Source organism: Mesoplodon bidens, assembly GCF_964165515.1.
Source record: "Mesoplodon bidens genome assembly, chromosome: 13".
Classification (NCBI taxonomy): Eukaryota; Metazoa; Chordata; class Mammalia; order Artiodactyla; family Ziphiidae; genus Mesoplodon; species Mesoplodon bidens.
This window is the reverse complement of record NC_138169.1, coordinates 32,645,191-32,662,416: the sequence shown is the minus strand read 5'-3', so window position 1 is coordinate 32,662,416 and position 17,226 is coordinate 32,645,191. Positions and strand designations below refer to the sequence as shown.

The window sequence follows — 17,226 nt, the reverse complement described above, 5'->3', positions numbered from 1 at the left end:
AAAGATGAAGAAATTGTCTTTCTTCAGTTCTGTTGTACTATACCATGTTTTTACTTCTTGACTTTGATTGGAATAGACAATTCATTGACAGTTTACAAAATTCAAAATACTGGAAGGGGAAAAACTATAGAATAAAAGTTGACCATCTCTGACTTCCCCTCCTGAAGACAAGTAATGTCACCAATGACACGTGTGTGTGCACAGGAACACACAGATACATATATGTCCAGAGAGGCACTATGACATACAAGCAAATATGAATATATGGTCTTCTCCCCTTTTTTTACATGAATGATAACATACTTGAAACACTGTCCTGCATCTTCTTTAATGACTTATGAAATCATGGTGATTATTCCACATCAATCCACAAGCCTTCTTCTTTGCTTCTTCTGCATGATATTCCATAGACACACTGAAACTTATTTAAGTATTCCCGTATCATCGAACAGCTAGATTGTGTCCAATATTTTGCTATTAAAGTTTATGCATCGGTGAATAAACATGTTCATATGTCATTTCTCACAAATGAAGTCTATTTGAAGGATAAAGTTATAGATGTGGAATTGTTGGGTCAGAGTGCATATGCATTTTATAATTTGATAATTATTGCCAAAATGTTATCCATAAAGATTGTACCAGTTTACACTTCCAACAGCAGCATATGCTTGTTTTCTCAATGTTAATCCTAAAGACTAAATGTTTTTTATTTAGGTTATAAGCCCCAAGACTTCAAAGGTACTACAAAAATCACCCTCTACAAGAAGAATGGTAAGAAAACAAATCATTTCCTTTCCTCCCTAATTATTAACTCCTTACACAGTATTCTTTGGCTCTATCCACCTTATCTGTATATAATTTTGCTCATGATACACCTTCAAACTTGACATTTTCAGTGTAGCACATGAAGGAATGTATAAGGACTCAACTAATTGATGACTCAGAATTTGTGGTTAGACATTCTGTTCACAAGAGTGAATACTCTAGAAAGTTAGAGGGAAAATGTGATCATTATAACTGGCTCAGTGATATCAGGAGTGTGAAATTTATCTTAAGAGGCTTCTGTGGAGCTGGCAGAGGAGGGACGTGAGATGCCCACAGGAGTGTTTTGGGAGGGTGCTTTTGACTGCAGTGAACCAGGGGCTCCCTGCCCCCTCCCAGCTCTAAACCACTCACTGCCATTCCCTGGCATGCTCTCCTGCTTCTCGCAGGTAATAGTAGGAAAGTACTGTTAGAACTGACCCTTAAAAAGTAGTTTCCTAGTGCTGCAGTAACAATACCAGGGTGGATTAAAACAATAGAAATTTACTCTCTCACAGTTCTGGAGGCTAAAACTCCGAAATCAAGGTGTTGATTCAGTTGGTTCCTTCTGAAGGTCGCGAAAGGAGGATGTGTTTCTGACATCATTCTTAGCTTTGGGTGACGCCGGGAGTCCTTGGCCTTCCTCAGCCTACAGATGATGCATCACTCCAATCTCTGCTTCCATCTTTGTATGGCATTCACCCTGTGTGTGTGTGTGTGTGTCTGTGTGTCTGTGTGTCTTCTCCTGTTATATGGACACCAATCACATTGGATTAAGGGCCCACCGTGCTCCAATTTGACCTCGTCTTAGCTAATTACATTTGCAATGACTCTATTTCCAAAAAAGGTCATGTTCTGAGGTCCTGGGCTTAGGACTTCAACATATTTGGCAGGGGGCGGGAGGGAGGACACAGTTCAATCCATAACACATTTCTTCTAGGGGATACACTGAGTCAATTCACATATAACTACACCAACAGTATCGTCCCTTGAGAACATACAGATTTAAAACAATTACCTGAAGACTAGCCAGATCCTCAAATAGAAATTTATTTCTGCTTATCTCTAAATAGAGAATTAATTTTTAAAACATTCAAGATTTTGAAACAAAAGGAATTTTCCATTCAATTCTAACAAAAGAGACTTTATTGTTAATTAGACAGCACCATTCTTTGAATATTTCATTTAGATGAGAGCTCTGAGGTCCCCAAGCCAATCAGAGCACCTGAAAGCAGGGACACTCTTCCCCAACAGCTGTCCACACTCCGTTCTTCACAGTGTTAATAGGACACTTTGAGGGATCAAGTTTGGTGCCCATCTAGAATTCACTTTGGAGTGACCATTCATTGCTACTGACTGAAGAAAAAGGATATTTGAAAGGCCACATTTTTCAATTAGATCCTTAAATTTTTCAGGTTGATCTTCTTAAAATAAATTGAAATACAGAATCCTACTTCAAGTAGGCTTATTTAGGACATCGTTCAAGAAAATGCACTGATAAAAACATTAGATTTTTGTCACAACCCAGTTTTTTTTTTAACATCTTTATTGGAGTATAATTGCTTTACAGTGGTGTGTTAGTTTCTGCTGTATAACAAAATGAATCAGCTCTATGTATACATATATCCCCATATCTCCTCCCTCTTGCGTCTCCCTCCCACCCTCCCTATCCCACCCCTCTAGGTGGTCACAAAGCACCGAGCTGATCTCCCTGTGCTATGCGGCTGCTTCCCACTAGCTATCTATTTTACATTTGGTAGTGTATATATGTCAGTGTTACTCTCTCACTTCATCCCCTCCCCACGTCAGGTCCATTCTCTACGTCTGCGTCTTTATTCCTGTCCTGCCCCTAGGTTCATCAGAACCTTTTTTTTTTTTAGATTCCATATATATGTGTTAGCATATGGTATTTGTTTATCTCTTTCTGACTTACTTCACTCTGTATGACAGTCTCTAGGTCCATCCACCTCACTACAAATAACTCAATTTCATTTCTTTTTATGGCCGAATAATATTCCATTGTATATATGTGCCACATCTTCTTTATCTATTCATCTGTCAATGGACACTTAGGTTGCTTCCATGTCCTGGCTATTGTAAATAGTGCTGCAATGAACACACCCCAGTTTTCTTCCCTCATGATTTTAAGGCATTATAGTGAGACCTAAGCCTGTAACAAAAGTAAAATCCCAGATTAAGTTTAGTCATTAGTACATCTCCTGTTAGGAAGAAAGCAGCGTTTCATTCTGGTTAAATCCTGGTCATGTTTACATGTTTCCCTAATTTGGAATGCCACTGATTTTCATGTCTCTTAAGTGTAATCATTGAGTTTAACAGAATGTACCACATGTTTCCTCCTTGGCAGTCTGACGTGCCGGAGGGAGTCATAAGGATCCACGCGCCCCTTCTCTCCAAGGTGTCCATGGCCATTCAACTCAACAGTCAAACCAAAGCCAAAGACATATTGGCAAAATTTCAATATGAGAACAGGTGAGTAGAAGTGAATATGAGTCTCTGTACAGGAAGATGAACTTTTTTTTTTTTTTTTTTTTTTTTTTTTTTTTTTGCTGTACGCGGGCCTCTCACTGCTGTGGCCTCTCCCGTTGCGGAGCACAGGCTCCGGACACGCAGGCTCCGCGGCCATGGCTCGCGGGCCCAGCCGCTGTGCGGCATGTGGGATCTTCCGGGATAGGGGCACGAACCCGTGTCCCCTGCATCGGCAGGCGGACTCTCAACCACTGCGCCACCAGGGAAGCCCCGGAAGATGAACTTTTATCTGATGAGAAACTCCAGGCATTTGAAAATTTTACCTTTTTGAAAACTTAGAACCTGTTATTTTAAGGACTTCACCAGTAAATGAAGAATCAAAAGTGAAGAAAGAAGTTAAGTAGACCATAGAATTATCAGTATCAAAAGGTTTTTTTCAAGGAATTTCTACAATTGGGATTCTTAAATAGGTATCTTCTGTCCCGGTGTCTTCATTTACTCAATCGGTTTTACTTTTTATTTGAATAAAAAAATTAGCAAGTTAGTTTTGTAGCTATCTTGATAGATTTCTAGGAATATCATTATTCCAGGCTCCACTGGGCTTTAACATGACTATATCAAGTAGAGTTTATGTAGCTGAGTGAACATCATAGCTGTTGGTCTCCCTAAAAGCTACTACCAATAAACCTTAGGATCAGAGTGATGTTGACAAAATATTTTTTGCATATCTGCCTTAAGTCACCTTAAAGGGCATAAATCATGATAATTTTTGTCCAGGCATACTTATTCAGGGATAAACATTTACCCTGGGTTTTTTTTAAAAGATGAGAAGCACTAGTTTAAATCTAACTATGATAAAGCAGGTACCGTTTGATGGTCTCTAGTACAACTGATGGATATCCTTTAAAAGCAGCTTTCCGATCATATTGAAAAGGAGTAGCCATGTTGAGCAAAAAAAGGTTACATATTGCAGGACTCCATTTATATAACATTTTTGAAATGACAAAATTTTAGAAATGCAGGGTAGGTGAGTGATTGCCAGAGGTTGAAGAGAGTGATCATGGAAACTGGTATTGCCTCGATACCAAAACCAGACCAAAATAATACAAAACAAACACTATAGACTAATGTCTGTCTTGAACTTAGATACAAAAGCCCTCAACAAATCCAATCCAAAGTATATTAAAAGAATTATACCTAGAACAAGTGGGATTTAGTTCAGGTATGCAAGATTAGTTTAACATTCAAAAATCAATTACTGTAATCCATCATATCATTTGGAGAAAAATCATATGATCATGTTAAATGATACAGAAAAAGCATTTGACAAAATCCATCACCCATTCATGATAAAAACTCAGCAAATTTAGGAAGAGAGGAGATCTTCTGCAACTGGATAAAACTTTTAGAAAATAACATAGGAGAAAACCTTTGTGATACAGGACTAGTGAAGAATTTTCTTAAACTTGACATCGTATGGCTCATACGAAACAAAAACTGGTAAATTGGACTTCATCAAGATTGAAAACTTATACACTGAAAGACCCTGTTTAAAAGATGAAAAGACAAGCTAAAGACTTGGAGAAAATATTTATAAAGTACATATCCAACGAAGGACTAGTATCTAGAATTTATAAAGAACACTCAAAACTCAACAGTGCAGAAACAAACAATCCAATTTGAAAATGGGCAAAAGACATGAACAGAAGAGGATATACAGATGACAAATATGCACATGGAAAGATGTTCAGTATTCTTAACCATTAGGGAAATACAAAACCACAATGGCATATTAAACACATATGAAAATGGCTAAAAAGTAATAATAATGACAACACCAAGTACAGGTGAAGATACAAAAAAACGGAATTACTCATACATTGGTGGTGGGAATGTAAAATGGTCCAGTCACTCTGTAGAACAGTTTGACAGTTTCTTATAAAATTGAATATGCAACTGTTGTGTGATGCAGCATTCACACTCCTGGGCATTTATCCCAAAGAAATGAAGATTATGTTTACACAGAAACCTGTACACAAATTCTTATAGCAGCTTTATTTATAATAGTCGAAAACTGGAAAAAACAAACCCGTGTTCTTCAACAGGTAAATGACTAAACAGGCCGTGGTCCATCCATATCACAGTGTGCTACGCAGCCGTAACAATGCAGCAGCCTGGGTGAATCTCCAGGGATCTATGCTGACTGAAAAAAAAAAGCCAATACAAAAATGTTCCATACTGTGTGTTTCCATTTATATAACATTTCTATAAATGACAAGTTTATAGAAATGTAGAATCCAGGGATAAGGGGTGGAGGATGAGGACAGGGAGAGGGAGGGAGGTGTGGCTACAAGGAGAACAAGAGGAGTCTTGTGGGGAAGGAAATGTTCTGTACCTTGACTGAATCCATGTGGCGCTTCTGGTTGTGACATCACACTAGGGTATTGGAAGATTGTACTACTGGGGAAACTAGGTAAAGAGTACACAAGGATGTGTCTGTATATTTTCTTATAACCACATGCAGATCTACAGCTATCTCAAATAAAATGTTTAATGAAACAAAGGGGGTGCACATCCTTCTCCCTCACAGCAGAGAGCCAAAGACCATCTTTTTGAGTAACCAAGCTGACAGTTCTAGTGGGCAGGAGCTCAGCAATGGTCTTTCCAGACTCTTCTGCCCCGGCAGCCTAGTCTGGGGTGGAAGATTAAAATTGGGCAATTATTTTCTCTGACTTGCTTTCATTATAGGGCAGAGACATGCAACAAAGTTAACGTTAGTTTACAAAGCACTGGGCAAGCTTAGAAATGTGCCATGGGCTGAGGAAAGAATCTCATTCAATTTTTGGCAAATACAGAAATGAAACGTGATGGCTTTTGAACTGAGAGTAGTGTGGCCCATGACAAGGCAAATATTAAACATCCAGCTGTTTGGCCAGCCTTGATGTGTCAGTAAGGTGTCCTCTCTTAAGAGGAGCTGACGGTGGTGGATGGAAGGGCTGGGGTGGCCGTGAAGCCTGGCAGCGTCCAGCTTCCTCTCTGCCTCAGATGCTTGTCTGTGTCAAACAAACAAACAAAAGATTTTATCATCACTTCAGTCATAATAACGACTTGTGTGGTGTAGTTCACCCAAGGCAGAATGAATTGTTTGTTGCCATGGTTATTTAATCCACAGGTTTACCCCAGATCACAGAGGAGGGTTAGAATTATATTGCTTTCTTCTTTTCTCAGTCATGGTTCATCAGAAGGCGTTAAGATCCAGAACCAAAGATTATATGAAATTGGAGGTAATATAGGTAAGCATTCTTTAATGTTTTTACTCCTACATTCTCTGATTACTCTAAAAGAAATACGCTGCTATTATTGTAAAAGTGTACTTTACAAATTTCTTTAGACAGAAAATCAAAATCACTGTGTCAGATTTTTTAAATCTCACATAAGAACAGTATGACTTTCCTAAAATATTTTCAAAATTTAAATGTAAATAGTTTAGTCGATGTGGAGTAGATTTTTGAGTCTTTTAAATGTGACTCTGAAAGTTGGAGAGTCTGGAGATTCATGCAAACGAAAGGAGAAATTGTGGCACTTTCAGCATCACAACATCCTTTGTGTTGAACTTCCCTGCTCAGCTCTCAGTCCAGATTCATTCTTCCTATTCCCCTGAAGGGTGACAGAAAGGAATAAAAAGAAAATTCCATCCACGTGCCTCTGTGTCCTTACCTTCCTCTTGCCCCCCCTCACCGTTGGGATGAAATACCTGTGCTCCTGTTTAGGGCGGTGCCTCCCTCCTGTGGACAAGGGCTTCGTCAGTCTCCGTCCTCTCCTCTGTCATCAGCTTTTCCCTCCCAACCACACCATTTCTCTCTGCATAAACAGTTTTGAAATTTTTCTCACCTCCACAATACTCTCTCTTGACCCCCTTCAAGTCTACTCCCACTTCTCTGCTCCACTTACAGCAAAAACTCCTTGGATCATTTGTGTATACTCCAGTTTCTTCCTCTCCTTCTCTCTTGAAGCCACTCCAGTCAAGCTTTACCCCTCAACACTTCACCAGAATTGCTCTTCCGTCGAGGTCACCAGAGGACTCTTCTGTTGTGAAATCCAGTGCTTCATTTTGTCTTTACAACTGCCTGGGCTGATCTTTCCCTTCTTTAAGAAAACACTCTCTTCACCTGGTTTCAAGGACCCCCTAAGCTCCTGGCTTTCCCCCAGCTTCACAGGCTGCTCCTTCTGAGTCTCTTTGGCCTGTTACTTCTCATCCTCTCGACCTCGGAGCACTGGAACTTCTCTCTACACTTACCTACCATGGTGAGCTTAGTCCACCTCACCTCATTGCTCTGAAGGCACCTGGATGCTGCCATCTCTCAACATCATATGCAGACTCCCCTGGACACCAGCTTGCATATCCAGTCCCCAGCACATCTTGCCCTGGGCCTTCACATCTGCTTTGACTTTTGCCCTGGATGCTTTCCATTAGATGGTTCCCTCACTCCCTTACCTCTGTCAGGTGTTCGCCGCTGTATCAGCTTCTCAGTGAGACTTTCCTGGATTGGACCCTCTTTCTGTGCCTTCCCCAATTTCTTGTTCCCTCATGTTCTTATCACCATCAGACTTACTTTCTATCATACTGCTTATTTGCTAGTTGCCTTTTACCACTTTTAGAATGTGAGCACCCCTAGGGCAAGTATTTTTGACTGTCTGATGCATTGCTGTAGCCTCAGCCCGTACAATAGTGCCTGGCACATAATAACTCAAGGAATATTTGAGAAATGAATGAATGAATCAGGCAAGCAATTAAATATTGGTAGTTTTGTTTGAGACTTTAGTATACATTTTGAACACACTGTACATAAGAATTTTCAAATGTATTTGCCCCCATGGAATGATCTTTTTGTTGTTATCAATTCCAGATCCCCTGCCCACAGGAAAATTGAAATGACCTTCCCTAAAATGAACTTGATGGTAGTGTCTAGTCCTGGTCAAGTTTCTATCTATAAAACCGTTAGAGGACATGTATTGTCATCTAAATGATCATTAGTGCTCATTATCATATAAATGAATTGATACCTGAAACAGGTTCTTGTCATATTTTTCTAATTGATGTAGTGAGTCTAGGGAACAATTTATTTGTGGTTAGTGTGTCTGTTTGCTCCCCAGTGTCACGTGGGATTTATTTGAAGTACTTCATAGTCAGAAAGAAGCAAAGAAAAGAGGGGAGGAAGGCTGGCTTTGCTAGGAAACTTTAAAATATTTATTTTTGGCTGAGGGAACTATACTGGCCTTATTTGAGCCTTGCAAACACACATACAAGCACACATGCACGCACACGCACGGAAGTGTGCACTTTTGAAAACATACTCTGATTTTTCTTTCTTTTAGGACAGCACTGCTTGGATCCAGAGGCTTATATATTGGATGTATATCATGTAAATCCCCAGGCAGAATGGGTGATTAAACCCCAACCAAGTGTTTGAAATACCCCCCAAGATGGCAGCTATCGTGTATTACATGCCAAGAAGTCCTACATTTGGTAGGGAAAAAACAAGACTGCTTTTGACATGTTTGTTCCTAGAACCCTCTTGGTGTTTCTCAGCCCAACTGGTGTCTCCCACTGGTGTCAACACAAATTGTGGAAGAGGAACTGGTTGACCATTTGAGCTGAAGCTTTCTCATGATGGTTCTTTGATAAGAGTGAAGGAAAGAGGATGTGATCCTTCCAGAAGAAAGGCCAATATAGAATATGGAACTCTAATCATTTCTAATAATTTGACTTCACAGCAGAAATGAACTTGGTCCTCTACCTGGGGATAAGAAGCACTTCTTGATGTAGCAAATGCTACCAAACACAAGAGGTGGAAAAGACTTTTTTTTTTATACTTATGTTATATATATATAGACCTTTTTGAACAAGGATGCCAGAAATAACAAAAATTTCTGCTCTGAAAAATAATTTAGATCTACTTTCCAAAGAGAATCAGTTTCCAGAGTCACACAAACAATGTTTATGCTCTGACTTGCTCCTGAATTGGAGGAGGAGAACCTTCTATTTAAAAACCACTGTATTGTTACGTATGCTGTACTGTATTGTGGCTGTCTGCATTCTGGTGCAAATGAACATTTCCCTATCTTGGGCTATTGAAAACTGATATTTTTAAAGCTTGTTCTCTTATGAGCACAGGTCCCCATAGTTAAGGTTAGGTTGACAAAGGCTGTTCTTGTGCTTCCATAACCTTTGGTGTAGTCAGCGGTCACAGGGCCTCTATTTCCTCATCATGATTATGGTGCTCAGTGAATAGCTCTCCATGTGCCAGGCACAGATTTCCTTTCCTCATCAAACATATCATTTTTTATATTTCACAGCTGTAGAGAATCACTTCTGCAGCCCCAGTTTTAAAACTGCAGAACTGCCTTTGTCCAACTGCTCTTTCTTCAGGAGTGCTGAAAAATACTGTTATATCCAGGTTTTATATGCTGTAAAAACAGGTTTTGTTTCTGTTCATCAATCATAGACTTGGCCAAGCACTGTGGATTAGCATCAGGCTTTAAAATCAGATGAATGTTTGGTGAGCTGAAAACTGCCTCGCTATCAAGATCCCGTGGAGCCATTTTCCAGACCTGCAGTTGGTGAGAAAGCACAATTCATGATTCTAATTGAGAGCAAATCTGAAATTTGCTGGGAGGTCAGACAGCCCTGCCTTTCATTTGGATACTGCAGTATAGTCGTTCTAGAGTTGGTTAGAAATGGGGACAGAGGTCTCATTTATCCCATGTGTGTGCTTTGGATTAGAATCTACTAATTAGATTGAGATTTTGATGAATTTACACCAGTTTTAATGAGATTTAACGCCCAAATGACTCTCTCTTGCAAATCAAACAATGGACAAAGTTGCTCACCAATGCAGAATACACTTAATCTACTTACCAAGTCTCAAAACAAAATGTGATAATAATTTAAGCCTATATTATAGAAGAAATCTTTTACATGCTCATTATGCCTTGATATCTATAAAAACATAATTTATATTCAACATGTAGATAATTGCATTTCTGGCCATTAGAATTTTGTTATATTTTTATAGAAAACTCAAATATCCATTCATTTTATTTGCTTATTTGAGAATTTTTTATTTCCTTTGCCTGAAAACCCATTAGAAGATAAACATGTGTTCTGTTGGTTTATATTTATTCCTACATTTCATCAGTTTTCAATGTATGGCTAATTGACGGCATGTGAGTTTACATAATGAACTTTGAGGGTCTGAGAAAATGCTGTTATCATTTTTGCAGTTCAAACAACAGGAGTAAACATTTTACTTCATGTAGTTGCTAAGGTCCAAGACATAAGATGGCTGTAATTTATGCCCACATACATGGAAGAAATTCTTCAAATTAGCTGCCTTACACTTCTGTGTATATATTAAAACAATGACTGATTTTTCTCACTGAATTTCCTATCATTTAGAATATATCCTGTTGTGTTTAGAAAATTCACAGATCTATCCATTTAATTTTTTATTTGGGAATTTTTATTTCTTTTGACTGAAAACATATTAGGACAGATGCATAAGTTCTAAAGGTTTTAAGATTTACTTCATTAGTCATTAGTTTTAAATAAATGGCTAACAGATGACAGATTAAAAAAAATTAAGTTTCTGAATTTCTTATCCACTTTTGTGTGGTTTTAGATGTCAAAGGCTTAGTCCAGTCAATAACTTTAAATTAATCGCTTCAGTGCATCCAAGGATGTGTGACAACTTTCAAATAACTATATGATATGGAAGCCCATGTCAATACCAATACCATTGGATATAACCTGAATTCTTAGTCATCAAGTTAACAAACTGATTAGAGAAGAATTTCCAGTAGACACCCAAACTAATTTTTGTGTGGTTAAAGAAGTTCTTTTTACTAATTGTTACTTTTCTTTTTTTTACTAATCTTATTCTTAATGAATAATTTTATTCTTAATGAATAAACAAACCCCTACAATTAAAACTCAAAATTGCTGGTCACCTAAGTGTTGAAAAAACTGTCTTTGCCTTATGAAGAGTTGTTTTTTAAAATAGTTACAGTAATCTGTAAAAGTGAATAGTGTAAAAGCAAACATGAATAAATAGTATATCTGCAAACAAAAGAAGAGTCAGGTACTGGGCTTCTAAATTCTTTTCTTGATAGCTTCCCACCTCATCTCTTCCCAAGCGCTCTTGGTGTACAGTTAGGAAAATTATATCTACGAAAACATTAGAGAAAGTTAACGTTTTAGGAACAATTATTCAGAAAAAAAAACCCTAGAACAGGCTCATTCTTTCCTCCATTCTACAAAAGAACATCCCTTTGCTAAACAGCTCACTTGGGGATATGATTCTTGGAGTCATTGAACAATGAGTTTAGTGAGTTCAAGGAGTGACCTTTGAACAAACTGGAATATTAATCTCTTTACAATGTATATACAATATAAACTACCTCACTTGTCTTTCTTGGGAGAAAAAAATAACGGACGTTAACAATTTTTGTTACAAACTGTTCCTGAATCTTATTATTTAAGTCACTTCAGTTAGCTTTCAGTGTACATTTAATAATATACATTTAATGATGTAAAATATTGTTAGCAAAAGCTTTAAAACCAAATACTCTGTAACTATGATGTGTGGTGTAGACGCTGAGAGAATCCGTGTCCCTTAGTCATTGTCTTGTGTGTTTAACTGTGCTGAGTCACAGGTTTTCAAATGTGGGAATTCACTTCTTCTTCTTTCATGCATTTTCAACCGCTTTCCCCACATTGCACTTGACTGAAAGTAGCGTGAGATTAAACTTCTTTCTATCAAGCATATTTCAACTGTTTTTCGTAAATGTATCACATGTCTGAAAGGAATATACATTACGGGATTGAATAGTTTCTGTTTTCTGACAGGCACTTTCAACTTTTTTTTTTTTTCATAAATATGTCACTTAATAAAAAATAATATGACATGGATTAAAATGTTTCTTTCAAACATTTTCAACAGTTGTACACACACACACACACACACACACACCTTAATTTAAAAATAACATCTTTTCTTTTAGGCATTTTCCAACTTTTCTAAAACTATGTGCTTTGTTTGAAAAATCATATTGTCACTAGGTTGCCAATTTTTTATGTTGTCTCCCATCTCAAAAGTTATTGTTCTTTCATCCCATCAGTTTCATTGTTAAGTATAATATGTATGTTGCATTTTATCCATAAAAATAAAGAGGAAAAAACTAAAAACATTATCATGAGAATTCTTATATTCAACTAGTCTAAGGTTACCATGGTGCTGGTGAAAGAAAAGGAGCTTTAAATTCAAAAGGTTTGTGTCTGAGCCCAGTCTCTGTCACCTACTAGCCAGATGGTGGTCTTGTGCAAAAATCACGAGGCACTAGGGTAATGGTGGATGTTTGTGCAAAAACTATTTACTAAACTTGTTTGAGTTGGTGCTTTTTAATCTGCGCTTTAAAAAAAAAAAAAAAGAATCTTTTCAATAGACACAGAAAAGACATTTGGCAAATTCAGTACTCATTCATGATTTTTTTACTGTATACCAAAGCAAGGAAAAGAAATAATAAAAGGCATAAGATTAGAAAAGAAGAAATAAAATAGTCTCCATTTGCAAATAATATGATTATTTATGTACAAAAGCCTAAGGTATCTTCAACTATTAGAACTAATAAGATAATTTAGCAAGGTCATAGAATACAAGATTATTATATAAAAATCAGTAGTATTTTTTATGCTAGCAGCAAGCCATTGGAAAATAAATTTTTAAAACTTCCATTTAGAATAGCATCAAAAAACAAAAACATACTTGTGACTGCATTTAACAAAATATATGCAAAACATGTATACTGAAAACTACTACTATACTAAAAACAAAATATTTGTGGTAGAAATGAAAGTAGCTGAGTAAATATATAGATACAGTATGTTTCTAGATGGGAAGAGGTGGGTGGAAGAGAATTGGCAAGATGTCAGTTCTCCACAAATATATCTGTAGATTCAGTGCAATCCCAGTTCATGCCACTGTTACAGGGAAGAACCAAATCTGACTACATGTTGGATCTGTTTCTTTTACTTTAACCTTTGCTTTCCGCTGCTTTTGTTCACTAAAAGGATACTGTCTATACATAAGGGCCTGCCTCGGGGAACCCTGCCCCTCTGCCTGAATGTAAGTGCCTTTGTTCAGGGAAACATCCGGACCCTGTCCACCTGTGGATGGCTACAAGAAAGAAGAAATGAACACGTCCCTTCCTCGAGGCTGGCCATTCCAGGGGACGTTTGCAAAACTTACGGCCTTTTTACTTTACTTCCTCATGTCCTCCCCCTCTCTGTGCTGTGAAAGAAACTGGCATCCAAACCCGGACAAGATGGTTTTCAGAGACACTAGTCCGCCATCTTCTTGGCCTGCTGACTTTCTGAATAAAGTCGTATCCCTTGCCTCAGCACCTTGTCTCTGATTCATTGGCCTGTCATGTGGCGAGTAGAGATAGCTTGGACTTGGTAACAACACCAGTTGGTTTTTCAGGTAGAAATTGACAGATGTATATGGAAATGCAAAGGATCTAGACCATCCAAAGTAATCTTAGAAAAAAAAAAAAGAGTTGGAGGACTTAGAATGAGTGATTTTTAAGACAATATCATGCAGGATAAAGATCAATGTGTACATCAGTGAAACAAGATAGAAAGCACAGTAATAGTTGCCCATATATATGGTCCCTTGATTTTCAACACAGGTGCCAAAGCAACCCAATGGGGAAAGAACATTGTCAACAGATGGTCCTAGAATAACTGGATATCCATGTGGAAAAGATGGAAGTTGACCCCCTCACATGATATACAGAAATTCATCCAAAATCGATCATTTTTTATTTTAAAACCTAATGCCATGAGGCTTTTCGAAGAAAACAAAGGAGAATAGCTTTGTGACTTGGGAGTAGACAAAGATTTCTTCAGAACAGAAAACAACCCTTATAAAAGAAAAAATTGATAAATCAGACTTCAATAAAATTTAAAACTCAAAGAGACCATTAGGAAATCAAATAAGCAAACCACAGGTTGGGGAAAAAATATAATTGTAAAGCATATATTTGACAAAGGGCTGATATTCAGGATATATAAAGAATTCATTAATAAAAAGACAGGCAACCTAATTTTTTTTAATGGCAGAAGATTTGAACAGACGCTTCACGAAAAAAGATACACAAATGGCCAATAAGCGCTTGTAAAAATGCTCAGCATCGCGCACCACTAGGGAAATGCAAATTAAAACCACATTTCCTGTTCCATGGCTGATGAAACCATCATTCCCAGGCCCCCAGTTAGTGGCTTTGAGGGCATGTCTGGGTTCTCTCTCCCCATGGCTCTTTTTAAAAAAAAAAAATTATTTATTTATTTGGTTGTACCAGGCCTTAGTTGCAGCAGGTGGGCTCCTTAGTTGTGGCATGCATGTGGAATCTAGTTCCCTGACCAGGGATTGAACCCGGGCCCCCTGCATTGGGAGTGTGGAGTCTTACCCACTGCGCCACCAGGGAAGTCCCTCTCCCCCTGGCTGTTGACTATGGAGTGGGTGCTCCACTCTGCTGGCCATCCTGGAAGGTTTTCACCCTGCTTGAGCCCAGTTGCAACCTCTTCCACTACATCAATTTGGAATCCTGTCGGCTGTAACAAGTGATGAAGTACATTAGCTCAATTCCAAAGATCTCTGCAAAATGGGGTTTGACAGCAAAGCATATGAGCAGATGGAAAAGACTCAGGAGTTCCCAGGGATGCTGGGGGCTTCCACAGACCTGCTTCTCTTATCATCCCAGCAGTAAATGACACCTTTCCTGACAGGCCAGACAGAAGTTGGGAGCAGGTGGAGGACAGTCACCAAAGGTTCATCTGAGTTTTATCAACTAACAATCACATGCGGACTCCTACAGAGTGTCATCTTGTCTATGAACTTTTATGCTCTTAACACTTCATTCTCAGCTGTTGCTCTGCATTTGTGTAACATTTTTATTACTGCACAGCAGTGCAGCCCTTAGCTCCATTTCTTTAGATGACAGATTGGGAACAGGCTTTTCTACCACGTGGCCCTCACTATGTCTCACTGCAATGGGACAGCAAAAAGTTAGCCATAGAAGGAAATAATTGATAAATTGGATCCACAAAATATTAAGAAACTGAAAAGTCAAGTCACAGATCGGGAGAAAATTTGTGTGTGTGTGTCACACGCACGTGTTAACACCAAGGATATGTAAAGCACTCTAACCAATAGCAAAAAAGAAAGACAACTCATGTTTTTAACGGCCAAAAAAAGACCTGAACTAATATTCCACCGAAGTATAGTAATGGTCGATACACATGACAAGGTACTCAACATCATCAGCCCTCAGGGAAATGCTAATTCCAATGTAATAGCACTACATAAACACAAGAATACCCTGATTAATAATAGCCAAAATTAAAAAAGAGTTACAATACCAAGTGTCGGCAAAGATATGGAGCAACTGGCGTTCTCATTGCTGGTGGGCGTGTAAGATGGAAGAACCACTTTGCAAAACTGGCAGAGTAGTATGAGGTTAATCATACACCTCCTTTATGTGGTGATAGACATCAGAAATTGGCTGCCTCTTGTAGTGGGATTGGCTGGAAATGGGCATGAGGTAGTTTTGTTGGGTTTTCCATGATCAGGCCCCGCCCACTTTGTAGGCTTTGCCGTTACTCTGAACCCGGAACCCTCTGTTTTCAGTAGGCAGCTTAGATCAGCTATGTCCACACAACACCAGGGAAGCCCTGTAGCCTTCTTTGACTGAAAAACACAAGGAAGACACCCCAGTTGGGGGGAACAGTAGCATGTTCTTTTCTTAAGGAAAGAGGAAATACAGGCTTGGAGAATTAAATGATCAATTTAGAACCTTAAGCAGAGAGACGTCTCATTGCCAAAGCCATGCTCTTTTCACTGTCAAGCTCTGCCTGCCTGGCAAATGGTTGCCCAGTGCTAGGAATGGGGATGCCCATTGTTCTGGTGGCTGCATCCTTACCTTCAGTCAAGTCTAAACTGGCCTCCCTGTGGCTTCCATCTGTTGGGCCTGGCCTTGCTGTCTGAAGCAAAAGAATAAAAAAGGTAGATGACACCTCGAGTTCAGAAGAGACTGTGCCTGCCCCCAAATCCACATTAATCGGGAGAGCCTCCCCAGGAGCGGCGGCAGCCCCGGGGTCCCCACTATTTTCAACTTGCCCTCAACTGAAGATCACAAACGGCCTCCTTTTGCTGCCCGCAACCTGTCCCCGCACTCCTGAGTCTCAGAAAATCTCCTATTAGAAGGGGACCATCACAGGCCTCTAGCAACTGTCCCAGGTGAGCCTGGCCCGTTCCAGGGCTGCTTCACTAACGGCACACGCTCGCCTCCCGTCCTGAGTGGCTTAGAGTCCCAAGTCCACTCTGGATAAACAGAGTAATTTACTCTGCTTTCTAATTTACGAAAAGAGAGATCATGAAATCACGATGTCCAGCCTCGCTGCAAATACTGTCTGGCGCCTCGCAGGGTCCTTGCTTCTCGGAGCAGATGCTCTTGGCAGCCTGGGGTGGCCGCGGGTTTCTGCTTTCTACAGAGCTGGACAGCCTGGGTATGACTGACCCTGCCCCCGGGGCTGAGACCACACCACCAAACCGTCAACGGCCACCAACCATCCTACCAAAGTCACAAAAGGCCGGGCAGTCACCTCTGGGCCCCCTCGCAACTTCCCTACTCCGCCCCCCCGCGCTGCAGGTTCACTCCGCCCACTCTGCCAACCGCCACGCCCACCGCCAGGCTGGCCCCGTCCCTCTGTGCACCTTCCCGCTTCCCCGCCCCCGCCCCTCTGAAGAAGGGCAACCCCGCCCATCCCACCCCATCGCCACGCCCACTACCAGGTAGGCCTCGCCCACCTCAAGCCCT

At 39.6% G+C, this 17,226-nt stretch overlaps 1 protein-coding gene across 1 annotated transcript in view; it reads left to right on the top strand.

Annotated features, from left to right (window-relative positions):
• ARHGAP28 (Rho GTPase activating protein 28) overlaps window positions 1–9,337 on the top strand; it is a 148,176-nt gene extending 138,839 nt beyond the window's left edge. The window contains exons 16-19 of the mRNA XM_081253051.1: window positions 715–771; window positions 3,167–3,291; window positions 6,517–6,581; window positions 8,665–9,337. Of these exons, the coding sequence (XP_081109177.1) occupies window positions 715–771; window positions 3,167–3,291; window positions 6,517–6,581; window positions 8,665–8,759 (342 nt within the window). The 3' untranslated portion in view covers window positions 8,760–9,337. The remainder of the gene's footprint in view (window positions 1–714; window positions 772–3,166; window positions 3,292–6,516; window positions 6,582–8,664) is intronic.
• The last annotated feature ends 7,889 nt before the right edge of the window (window positions 9,338–17,226 follow it).